Source organism: Felis catus, chromosome B3 (genome assembly GCF_018350175.1).
Source record: "Felis catus isolate Fca126 chromosome B3, F.catus_Fca126_mat1.0, whole genome shotgun sequence".
Taxonomy (NCBI): Eukaryota; Metazoa; Chordata; class Mammalia; order Carnivora; family Felidae; genus Felis; species Felis catus.
In genome coordinates, this window is record NC_058373.1 from 13,101,455 (window position 1) to 13,114,456 (window position 13,002).

General features: G+C 42.7%; 1 protein-coding gene across 9 annotated transcripts in view; it reads left to right on the forward strand.

Annotated features, from left to right (window-relative positions):
* The window catches only part of MCTP2 (multiple C2 and transmembrane domain containing 2), a 243,480-nt gene that overhangs the window by 111,891 nt on the left and 118,587 nt on the right, over nucleotides 1-13,002 (forward strand). For 7 of the 9 annotated variants that reach the window (XM_011282736.4, XM_045058862.1, XM_045058861.1 and 4 more), the window contains 2 exons: nucleotides 1,133-1,297; nucleotides 3,494-3,624. In XM_011282736.4, the coding sequence (XP_011281038.3) occupies nucleotides 1,133-1,297; nucleotides 3,494-3,624 (296 nt within the window). Of the gene's footprint in view, nucleotides 1-721; nucleotides 1,298-3,493; nucleotides 3,625-13,002 lie in introns of those variants that run through there. The other 2 variants (XM_045058864.1, XM_023254957.2) reach the window with 2 other exon arrangements.

Consider the following 13,002-nt stretch of genomic DNA (forward strand, 5'->3'; position numbering starts at 1 on the left):
CGTACCATTTCACGTATCGAGCGGCGAACGTAGATCAACTCCACCAACTCAGTGCAGCGTGCGGATCGGGTGGGGATCCTCATTCAGACAAACTAACCATAAAAAAAGACACGGTGGAGACCTTCAGGGAAATGTGACTCTGTGCTGGGTGTCTAACGATATTAAGGGAATTATGGTTATTTGTGTTGAATGTGGTCACGGCAGGGTGCTTCTGTAAAAACACATATGGGTTTTGCTTTCAACTCTTTCAGCCCGAGAAAAAGAGTGAAGGGCTAGATGAAGTCAGATGGGCAAAAGGTGGAATCAGACGGATCAGCACGTGGAGATTTATATGCCATGCTCTCTGCCTTTGTGCGTGTTTGGAAATTTCCATAGTGGAAATTAAAAATAAAGTGTGCGTGTCCTCTTTATAATTTAATAATCAGGGATGTTTGCTCTCCTCTACATTCTGTTTAAGGTGTGTGTGAGTGTGCATGAGTAATATAATTTAGAAAAAGAAAAAGAAACAAACAAACAAGTTAAGAGTTACCCAATCTCTACTGGATCCCTGGCGCCGTGCTAAGGACGTTATACATCCTTCCCCTCCCTGCAGATCTGCAAAGCGCATTTGCCTGGCTGGTTGCTTCCAGGCTGTATCTGGAGTTGTGCATCTCACTGTGGTGTTGGGCATTTTAGGAGCAGCCCAAGGAATAAAGGGAAGTGTGGACAGATTTGAGTGTGAAGGATAAATTCAAAACCATTATTGCTAAATGCCCAGAGGTATTTTGTTTCCCTGCAAAGCAATGCCTCGCTCCTGTCTCTCTGTTCCCAGAATGCCTTTCTTCCCTTCCTTCTATTAAAATAGCTGAAGGATTCCTACCCCGGAGCGCATCTGGGTGGGAGGATAGGCCAGGGCCAAATCCAAGCGTTGTTCCTAATCATCCTTTGCTATACTTTAGAAGTCCAGGGCTGGAGAAGGAAACCACATAACTGTGCCTGCAGGTTGGCCAAATCCTGAAGACGAGTAACACTTTCAGCAGCTAGGGAGTGCTATTCCTGATCCCCATACTGAGAGCTGGAATTTCTGTGATCACCAAAGTCACACTCAGGAATTATCAGCACGTTGATCTGTCCTCTTCTTTCTTTGCTTTAGTCCTCTTTGATACGCAACTTGCGACTCTCAGAGTCCTTGAAAAAGAACCAACTCTGGAATGGGATTATAAGTATAACCTTGTTGGAAGGGAAGAATGTATCAGGAGGAAGCATGACAGAAATGTTTGTCCAGTTAAAACTGGGAGACCAGAGGTATAAAAGTAAGGTAAGTTCTGTCAATTCCTTAAGAAGAAGCATACCTTTTGTAATAAAAGGACTGAAAAAAAAAATGTTTCCCACTCTAAATTTCACGAGAAGACGAGAATTGTATTTTTCGCCCTCGTAACAGTGTTAGGAGCATCCCAGGCCACAAAATAATCTATAACTGAAGCCAATTGGTATACCTATTTGGTTGCTTAGCATAATTTATTTTAATGTAGTTAACTGGAGCTAGAGAAAGCTTATGAAATAATAGATTTGGATGCATTGATTTATTTTTGTTTTGAAAATAAGCAAGCTGTTGTTTCATAGATTGCAGGAACGGGATAACCAAATATTTTCAAAATCCTGCAAAAATAATAGTGTAATATATTTATATGAAAACATTTGAGAAAAGTAAAACGTTCTCAAAACCACCTACTTTTTGCTTTCTCTTACTTGTAGGTATTAACACCCAAAATAGACAGACATTTGTTGTGGGTTTTTTTTTGTGTGATTTTGTTTTTAAAGTATTAGTGATTTTTTTTTTTTGAACGAAAGTAATGGCGTTTGTAGCCGCCTTTAAAAATCAATCATCTTCTTCTCCTGAAACAAATTCCACTTAATTTTTAATCTTAGTAATTTGGCGTGGTTTTTATTTCAAAAACCATAGTCTCCACACCATGGTAATTAATTCGTTTTACATAACTGTCAGACAGGAATATTTCCCAAGTTTTATGGATTGGGGGAACGAGGGTACTTGAAAGTTAAGTCACTTGCCAAAAGCTACATGGAAAAAAAAAATGCAAACCAAACAAAACATTGGTAGAAGATTTTGAAAATAGACCCGAGGATATTTGCAGTTCGGGCTTTCCCGCGTAGAGTCCGTAACAGATGAAGATATGTGCAATTGGAAAATGATTTAGGGAGCAGAAGTTGGTCTCTGCTGTATACTTTTAAGTGCAAAATCAAACATTAAACATCATTTACCCCACCACAAAGAGTAAAGAATTAAAGCTCACACTGGAGAATCATTTTTGAAAAATATGAAAAATCAAGGGCGGGTTAACAGCCGAAATATGCAGGCATTTATTTTAACCAGCTAGTTTCAGGCTGTACCTTACAGTGAACGTAGCCAGAGTGAACGCATCTCTCCACGAAGGTCCCTGTAGCCAGCCAGGGTCAGGCTAAGGATTTATAAGAAAAATTATTCATCGCTAAGTACGCTCAGCCCCCCCGGGGTAAGGTGAAGTGCAGAATTAGCCCAGCATTTGCTACCTGCCCCCTTGAGGAATATCACATTTAATTTGTGTGGTTGAGTTTCTTTTCTTCCGTGGTTTCTAAATTCTGTGAGCTGATATATTAAGCTCAATGTAAAAAACAGCTGAAATGATAATACGTGATGTGGGCTACAGCCGACATCCGAGTTATCCCTGATTCCCCTGGCGGTAATAGTTTGGCGCTAGGATTTCTAGGATTTCATAGTTGACTCTAGAGCCTGAGAAGTCAGTGCCCGGCATTCCTGCTGATTTTTAGTCACGAATCGAATCTCAACGTAAATGAAACAAAAGCAAAAATGCTGCTAACTGATCACACACACACGATCGGAGAACACAGAAACACTTGTGGAATTTTCACACCACCCTGCTTCATCTCGCGGTGTGGCAGCCGTGAGGCTTCTTAGTCTTTCACACTCGAGTGACCGGATTCAGGAAACTCGGACTGAAATGTGCAAGTTACGGGTTTCTCACGCAATGCATCGGACAGATGTTAATTAACACCACAAACTGCTAATTTATATACTCCTTCGGCCAGCACTGAGTGGATGCGCTAATAAAAATGTTACTTGCATCCGGTTCACCAATCCGTAGTCTCTTTTGTGAGAGGGAGCAACTGTAAATGTCTACTGAGATGTGTTTTCCGTGTATATAATACCTATATAATTTATGGTTCCTGGTGGGGTAATTCCCTGTGGGGTTACTCTTTTTTAACTTGCTGGAGAAATTGTTGAATCTGGGGGGTGAGCTAAGAGGGTAGCGATGTTTTGCCAATTCCAGAACCCTCAAAGTCCCTTTCGTTCCCAAACAGAAAGTTTAGCTTTCTCGGGGGGGGGGGGCATCACCATGACTTCCTGCCGTTTAGCAATGACATGTATGTGTATGTAGCTGCTTTAGCGACGAATGGCATTTTGAGAAAGTAAATATCATAACCGCATGTTTTCTAGACACTGTGTAAGAGTGCAAATCCGCAGTGGCGGGAACAGTTTGACTTTCACTACTTCTCTGACAGGATGGGCATTTTGGACATTGAAGTGTGGGGAAAGGACAGCAGAAAGCACGAGGAACGTCTGGGCACGTGAGTCTGCTCTGCTTTCTAACTCGTGGGAGACGCGTGGGCAGCTCGCGTTCTGCATGGAGCTGCTCAGAGACAATGTCTTGATCTGTGTGGGCTTAGAGTCAGAACCTCATATCCCCACCCCGGGAGCCATAAGTCAGCTGGACCCTAACCTGGGGAAAAGGTTTTGTTTTTGTTTTTTTGTTCTAACTGGTAAATGCCATTTAATATTGATTAAAACAGAAGAAAATCGTTACGTGTTGGAAATTCTCTAAAAAAAAAAAAAAAGAAAAAAAAGACACCGGGCCATTTCAGACAATCTGCGAAATGGTTATGCATATGGCCCTTGAACAACATGCGTTGAACTGCGTGGGTCCACTTACATGCATTTTTTTTTCCCCAATAAATACAGTACACTAAGCGTCTTTTCTCTTCCTTAGGATTTTTTACAAGAACGTTTTCCTTTTCTCTAGCTAACTTTATTGTGGGAATACAGTGTCTGACACCGATAATATACAAAGTTATGTGTTAATTCTTTATGCTGTCGGTAAGGCTGCTGGGCAACAGGGGGCCGATCTAGTAGTTGAGTTTGGGGGGAAGTGAAAAGCTGTTTTTGACTGTGCGGGGTCATCAGCGCGCGTGACCCCTGCACTGTTCAGTAACCAACTGTGTAAATTTCCAGCGTGCCCTCTAATTTTGGTTTCGATACTTGGTAAAATACCCTACAATTTAGTAAGAATATCAGCCACGGTGTCTCAAATGATGGGAGATCTTTCAGTGTCCTCATGAGCTGTGTGGCAAACCGTCATGAAATCTGTTGAGCCGACTTTCTGTATTCTACGTCTCTTTACTTTGCACCCTCCCAACTCCATTGGGGCTCTCACCCTCCCGTAACCAGCGATGCTATGACTGTTACGGCTTTCTTCTGGCTTGTAGTAATGCCATTAAATGAGACTGTGCCTGCACTGTGGCTGGCCCGTGGTAAGTACGGTGGACATCGTGGTGGAAGCATACATCATCTCTGATCTTTCAAATAGCCCTGCAGGTTGGCAGCATTATTCTCCTTTCGGAGATGAGGGGACAGAATGCAAGAGGTTTACAAATGACTTGGTTGTGGACTTCAGAGCAGCAGGTGCCAGGGCTAGGAGTCTGTGTTTTCCAAGACCGATTTCTTTCCACCAAATCCCTGCCTTGTGTTCATCCCGTATCCAATTTTTCATCCCGATTCTTCACCCCAGTACAATGTGTACACAGATCTTAAATCTCGAATGTAAGCATGCAAAGGGCTGTCAACAGCTGTTGGTCATCTTTTCCAAACCAGGGACTCCGGAACCTTGGGTTCAGAGAGGTGCCTGGGGCTCGGCCCTTGGAGAACGGAGAGTCTGCTAAAACCTCTGTCGTGAAGCCAGAGCAGCTCAGCCCTTGCCTGTCGTCTGCGTTGGGGTTCAGACTGAGGGAAAGTCCTCTTGCTGAGATCTAAACATTGAGGACAGCTCCTCTAATGGGACCCCTGATTTTCACCGATGAGGAAAGGCGGAGGCCCAGAGAAGTGCGTGTTTTTCTGTCAGCAGGGAACTTAGAGGTGGAGATGGGACGAGACCCAGCGAACCCAGTCCCTTGTACGCTGCTTTTTCTGCGTAAAATACTGAGCACAGTGACTGGCACACAGAGCGTTGGATCTTCCTGCCGTCGCCCCATCCCTCCTCAGTAGCTCTCCTGAGGTAGACGGGTGGTGAGTTTGGTACCCATGGAACATTCCTCTGGGGTTTTCTCAGTGGAGGTACCGTGTCCCGGGGGACTGTCCGGCATGTTGCAGGAGGTTTAGGAACTCTGGCTCTCACCCACCTGATTCCGGATACTCGTCTCTCTCCCCAGTGGTTGTGTGGGAGATCTACACACGGCACATCCACATTCCATCACACGTATCCAGACACCCCCCGGGGGAACCGCATGTCACCAGTTGAGACCTCAGCTCTTCCAGCCTCCCTGGGGCACAGCCCGGGTTGCAGGGCTTCATGTGGCTCTCTTGTCCCCAACACTCTGCTGAGCCCCCAGCTGGCCACCATTGCTTTATTGCCAACCTCGTGGTTTTGGTTGGTGCTTTCGGATAGCAGACTAGGTCCTGTCACCCTCCGGCTCCCGCAGGAGGTCTCCCCCTGGTCATTTTGCAGATATAACCCATCGGATGACTTTAGCCTGCTCTTGTCTCTCCCTCCTGCACCTACACAGGGTAACTGAGGCACTTCTGACGTTCCCCACTACTTCTGACACTTGTCACCGCTGTGACATTGCCAGTGCCCTCCCAACGCTCACGGTTAGGAGCCCCAGAAACTTCGTGCTGGCCCAGGGAGCAAGGATTGGTTACGTCAGTGCCCGGATACAGAGGATCCCGTGTCCCAAAGCGCCACCTGAGTGGTGGGAATTTGGGTTTCCAGGGATGAATGGCAAGCGTGTTATTTTAGGAGGTGCCAGGACTAATGCCCTCTCGCCTCACACATCTCTGTGCTGCCACCTTTCCTTCACACAACAGGAAGTGCTTTGCCAAATGAGTATTGAGTTTCTTCGTGGCCACGAAAAACCATGTAGAATGTCCAAGTTAGTCTATGTTTTGTCATTTGAGCATCCATTTATTTTAGCGATTTCCTGTTTGCAACTTAGCCATGTACCTGGCCTGGGGGTCATGACGTCCTTCCTCTTCACGGCTTTTAAAGGCTTCTTTTGGTATCCTTTCCCTTTTCCCTCCGCTGAGGTACAAATGATAGCAAAGGTATCTCTTGGGAGCTGACTACGCAGCATTACCCTGAAGCCAACTTCCAGGTGGGGTGACAGACCTCCCCTAAGATATCTCCTGTTCCTCAGAGTTAAACAGGAGGTGGGGCCGGCATGGGCACACCCCGGACCTGTTACATACGGGTCCTCCTTCCTTTCAATTTCACGCTTCTTTCCTTCTCTTTTCATTTTGTTGTCGTTGTTGTCATCGGAAGGCTCAGTTGTTTCATCTCCCAGGGCTGGGAAAATACCTTTTTTGCATGAGGAAGCTCTCTGACAGTGTGAATGAGTCATGAACGCCTGTTAAGACCTGTCGCGTATTTTGTTTTTGGATCACACCCTGATGCTAGTACTCGAAAGCCCCACGTGGCCTCTCTGCGGAAATTCTTTTTGGGATTAATTTTGAGATTTTCCTCAAACGTTCCCCGCAATGTTCGCAACTAAACTTATGCAACTTAAGAAAAAGAAATATGGATGGTAAAAGTCATGTATATATGAATATATATATCGAATATATATATATCGAATATATATATATCAAATATATATATCGAATATATATATCGAATATATATATCGAATATATATATCTATATCTAAAACAGTATAGACAGTTTTTGAAACTTTTTGTAGAAGTTTGCAGGGAATAGGGGCTATCTTCAAGGACTTGATGTAAAGGACATCTGTTGACCAAAGGATTGAGCCATGGCATTGGCCTTGGCCTTGGTGGGTTGCTAGCTTGATCGTGGTTCAGACATGGGCCTGCCTGACGGCCAGCCACCGCCAGGATCTCCTAAGTCACCTGGAACTTTCTGAAATCCTCTTGTGCGAGGCTCCCTCTGCAGTCTTCTGAGACTCTTCTCAGAGTCTTCTCAGTCTAACTGAGCCACAAGTTAACCCAAGGGGGGGTTCAAGGCTGGTGAGGTAAAGGTGTTTGAACCGATCCAATGCCCTCTGGACCATCGTACCTACTAACTCCACTGTTTGTCCAAGAGCACAAACAAAACAAAACAAAATGGAAAAAAAAAAAGCAACCAAAAACACCAAAAAAAGCAACACGACACAACACAACACAGAACAACAGTCTCTGATTTTTTAAAGGCCACCAATGGTCCAGAGACAGTGAACTTTTCAGGGGAGTAAGAAATAAAGTTGAACTTTATTTCTAAGTTGAACCTGCTCCAACTTGTAACCAAGATGGCAAGAGTATACATGTAGGTTATCCCATCGCACACCGGGGCCATTTCAAAATAATCCTTTTGTTTTCGGAAAGTGTATTTTACAGTTCAAGGCGGTTTTAGAGATTGACTCATTATTATAGAATATTCTAGGCTTCACTGGGTTTTGAAAAGTTAAGAAGGAGAATGTGCAAGTCCATTTCAACGGGGCTGCCTCAGAGGCAGCCCTCGGCCCCGCATGGTGCCTTGGAAAAGTGGTGCTAACATTGTACTGGTTTATTAGTGACGCTGATGCCACAGAGAACCGGGGCTGGAATATTTCTCCGGACAAATTGCACCGCGTGTCATTGATCTGCTTTTATAGTCAGGCTTGACACGTTCACCATTTTCTTCCTGTTCACCCCCTTCCTTAGCCTCTGAGATTTACAGCTTTTAAAACTACAGCACTCTTTTCTGCCCCTTGCATTTAAGTTAAAAGCTGACCAGTCTGTAATATAAAACAAGGAATTGTGGTCATGAATAAGAGGTTAAAAGCTATCATGGCAAGTGAAACTTGAGCAGGTTCGACTGACTGATACGGCAAAACGATGTGTTGAATTAAAACATTAAAATGCTGTGGGATTAATGGAGAAAGACAGGAACGGGAGGTCAGAAACAGTGCTAAATCAGCACATTACACGCCGGTGGGCTAGAGGAGAGCTTTACTACACAGGCCTGTTGCAGAGGGAAAAAAATAGTAATTGAGTCATCATTTTCTTCAGGTGAGGAGAAACATAGACTTTTCAATCTGAGAAGCACCTAGGAAATATATTGATTGCCGTCCCTTCCTCATGTAGAGGAGGAATGAAACGATGCTCAGGATTTCATTACAACAGCAACAACAAAAAAAAACCACTGCCTTTGTCATTTGGATTTTTTGACTTTGAGTTTCCTTGTGCCACTGGCCTTCGTTTGTTTGTTCGTTCGCTCTATTCAACAGAGAGCCCGTCATGTACCAGATGGCCTGCAAAGTGCCGAGGATTCAGTGGAAGATGATACAGTGACGCATAGAGTGCTGTCCTCAGAGTCTATAAAGTTCTGGGGCGGCTGCATGTGAGCAGGCAGTGACTTGGGGGAGGGAGGGAGCAGCTCCCTGGAAGGACAGAGGTCTAAGCTGGAAGCCTCTAAAGATGGCGGGTTGGCCTGACCAGGAGATTGGAGGAAGAACGCTGTCCTAACACAGGCACTTCTCTTGTGTGTGAGGTCACACATGACGCCACAGGGACAGAAATTTGCCAGTGCTCATTAATCACGTAGATGCTCTGAGTATGTGTTTTCCACATCGTTCCCAACAGACAGCAATTTTATAAGCTTTATTGCTGGGTCAGATTTATTAACAAGTGTGTCATTGGATATGTTTGGCCACAGTTTCTTGGGCTGTGGTGAGCTAAACGCAAGGCTTTACAAATTATTTTTAGGTCAGTTTCCCTGATGACTTTGTCAGCGTGTCTGGATCGTCAGCAACCAACCTTGTAAAATTTTAAAATACTAACATTGGTGTAATTCACCATAGACCAAATTATTAACGTTTCTGTAGATCACTGGTCAGCAAACTAGGGCCCATGGGCCAAATCCAGATGGCTACCTGTTTTCGAATAAAGTTTTATCAACTACCAGCCTTGTTCGTTTGTTTACATTGTCTATTACCGCTTTCACGCTGCAAGGGGAGTTGAGTAGGTTCAGCAAAGACCACATGGCCCGTAGACTTCAAATATTTACTTTCTGGCCCTTTATAGAAAAAAATAGTTTAGGTGCCTATTATTTATTACCTATTAGTTGGTGTGATAATTGAGCCAATTCATTCTACGAGAGCCATTTAGACCATCTATCTGAAAACTGAGTTTATTTTTCAAAGAAAATTGGCATATATCCTAGTAAGCTAGGCTTTCATAAATGCTCTGGAAATGTTGCCATTTGTGTAGTTGGGGAAGAAATTTAGAGGCTACAAAATGGAAGGGAAACCAATACATAACAGTCCTTGTAAAATTCTGGAATTAGACAGTGAGTCTGCAGTGTTTATAAGAATGAGAAAGAAGGGAGGAGTGGATGGTATTTTAATTTGCCCAGAAAGCTGGGCTGAATTTATTCTCTAGCATTCCTGGAGGCTCCTGGTGCACTCCGCCCGTAACAGGGAGCTACCCAGATAAAGAAAGCCTGGGGAAAGAACACCAGATTCTGGAAAGCTCCAGTAGCACCAAGAGAGAATTAAGAGACCAAACATTATGGTATTTTCTCAGGGCAAAATCGGAAACTCTTTAGAAAATAGAAGACACGACCTGAATGCCCCTTTCAAGGTTTTTTTATGTTAAAAATGTCTTCGATGAAAGTATTTCAGATTTTTTTCTGTCTTAATGATTTTAGATTTCAGAGTACTTATCTTCACTTGAACCTAAAAAAAAAAAAGTGTTTTGTTCACCCAATCCTACGAAAAAAAAAAAAAAAAGATATTTTGTTCACACAGTAACTTCCCTTTCTTCAGGAGGCTCAGAGAGTATTGTGATAATATCTGCAATTCGGAAAGACAAATCCTTTTTATTTTGTATTTATTTTTTTTTGAAGTCTTTGTTTGAATTCCAGGGAGTTAACATCGAGTGCTATGGTAGTTTCACGTGTCCACTACAGTAATTCAGCACTTCTGTACATCACCCAGTGTTCATCGGGATAAGGTCCCTCCTCAATCCCCATCACCTCGTTCACCGATCCCCCCCGCCCCACCTCTCCTCTGGTAACCATCAGTTTATTCTGTATTATTAAGGGTATATATTGATTTGTCTCTCTTTCCCTTTGCTAGTTTATTTTGTGTTTCTTAAGGTCCACATATGAGTGAAACCATATGGTATTTGACTTATTTCACTTAGCATGATACTCTCTGCATCCATCCATGTCATTGCAAATGGCAAGATTTCATTCCTCTTTATGGCTGACATATATGTGTGTGTGTATATATAAACATAAATATATATATAACATATATATCACATATATAACACATGTATAACACATATATTATATATATAACATATATATCACATATATAACATATATCACACATATATAACATATACATAATATATACATAACATATCACATATATATCATATATCACATATATAACATATATGTTACGTATATATAACATATATACGTAACATATAATACACACACACACACACACATATATATATATAACATACATATTTCTCATCATCTTTATTCATCAGTTGATGGACACTTGCGTTGCTTCCATATCTTGGCTTATTATAAATAATGCTGCTACAAACATAGGTTTGCAGGCATCCCTTTGCATTAGTTTTCTTGTATTCTTTGGAAAAATCTACAGTAGTCCCATTGCTGGACCATAAGGTAGCTCTCTTTGTAACTTTTTGAGGAACATCCATAGTTTTCCACAGTGGCTGCACCAGTTTGCATAAGACAAGTCCCCTTGATAATTTTTTTTTTTCTCCTGCTTTTGCTGATAATACAGTAACTCCTTCCTGGCTTGGCATTAATATAAATAATTCTTCCAGCCTCTGGCTAATCTCCAGAGCTTCTGATTCTCCTTCAGACATGAGGATCAGCTGGAACAATGTGGGCTAAGGTTGGAATAGAGTAAAACAGAGGACAAGTTCTTGTATGGAATTCATTTCTTCTTACCCCCAGCTTTCCTCCTTTCTTCCAGAATGTGGAAATAAATGTGAAAGCCAGGTGGGTAGAAGAGAGGAAGAGGGCAATTCAGTTGCAGAAAGTTTATAGAAAGTCCTCTTTAGATGGGGTGCCTGGCTAGCTCAGTGGGTAGAGCACATGACCCTTGATCTCAGGGTTTGATTTCAGGCCCCATGTTGGGTGTGGAACCTACTTTAAAAAATTTAAAAAAGTCATGTTTTTTTTTATTTTTTGTAATTTTTAAAAAATGTTTATTTATTTTTGAGAGAGGCAGAATATGAGCAGGGGAGGGACAGAGATAGAGGGAGACACGGAATCCGAAGCAGCCTCTGAGCTGTCAGCACAGAGCCCGACGCGGGCCTCGAACCCACGAACCACAAGATCATGACCTGGGCTAAAGTCGGATGCCTATCCAACTGAGCCACCCAGACGCCTCTCCCTCCCCCTCACCCTGGCCCCAAACGTCATCTTTTTTTTTTTTAATTTTTTTTTTCAACATTTATTTATTTTTGGGACAGAGAGAGACAGAGCATGAACGGGGGAGGGGCAGAGAGAGAGGGAGACACAGAATCGGAAACAGGCTCCAGGCTCTGAGCCATCAGCCCAGAGCCTGACGCGGGGCTCGAACTCCCGGACCGCGAGATCGTGACCTGGCTGAAGTCGGACGCTTAACCGACTGCGCCACCCAGGCGCCCCCCCCCAAACGTCATCTTTATATGGGAGCTAGTTGTTCACACTAGAGAGAGGGTAGATGTAAATTCATTCTTAATTCTTAAGATATCAATTTGCATAATGGGGCAGGGACCCTAAGAGGCTGGGTCATAACCCCGGTGCAGAAGGATCAGTGTTTAATTATGATTGACATGATGGTGATCTATCAATTTAATTTGTTCTTTTAAATCACTATGGAAATAAAAGTAAGTATTTGGCTAACCCCACTCATTAGCTAACTGGGCATGTAGACTGTAGGACCCTTTTGTCTAAAATAGGCGGGGCTGTCTTCATGTATGTGTTCTTTCTTCACCATCCAAAGAATGTTTCGAAATGGGGTAGGTGCAGAAGTTTCACAGGGGACAGAAATGCCTAAAAAGTTTGTGGAGATGTGTAATTTCTAAGAAGAAACCCAGTGTCTACTTTGCACTTTGTCTGGTACGTGATTCGACATTTGTTTAATAAACTGCTCTATTCCAATGAGTTGTGCCTTGCAACAGGCAGTGTGAGAGTTTGCAGAGTTATTATAAACATGCTAACACTGTTCACAGTCTTTGCAGATGACTTTTTAGAATTAATGTAAGGTTCGGTTTGGAATTATCGAAGAGAAATTTTATCGTTGCCTAATGATGCGTCATTTTTGGCCCCTAATTTGCCTCTTGTCTCCAAGTAACTTCTGGTTGTTCAAAAAACAAAGCCACCACTATTAACAGGAAGGTAAAATTCAAAGGATGAAAATAAATTGTCATCAGTAATGATATTAAGATGAATGTTCCATAAATAGGTTATTGCTAATTTGGACTAATGAAAGCGACCACCAGAAAAAACTCTTCCAAATTTGGGTCATTTCTCTTTCCACAAGAAAGAGCTTTATTCAATGGAAATGCAAAAAAAAAAAAAAAAAAACAATGTAAAATAATGCTTTGCAAAGTACTCCTAAGCAGATGTGCAACTACTACATTGGGTAAAAATTTGTGGGTAGTTTTGTAGAAAAGGCTTCGTTATAAAGCACTTGGCATTTCTTTCCTTCCAAGCCAAA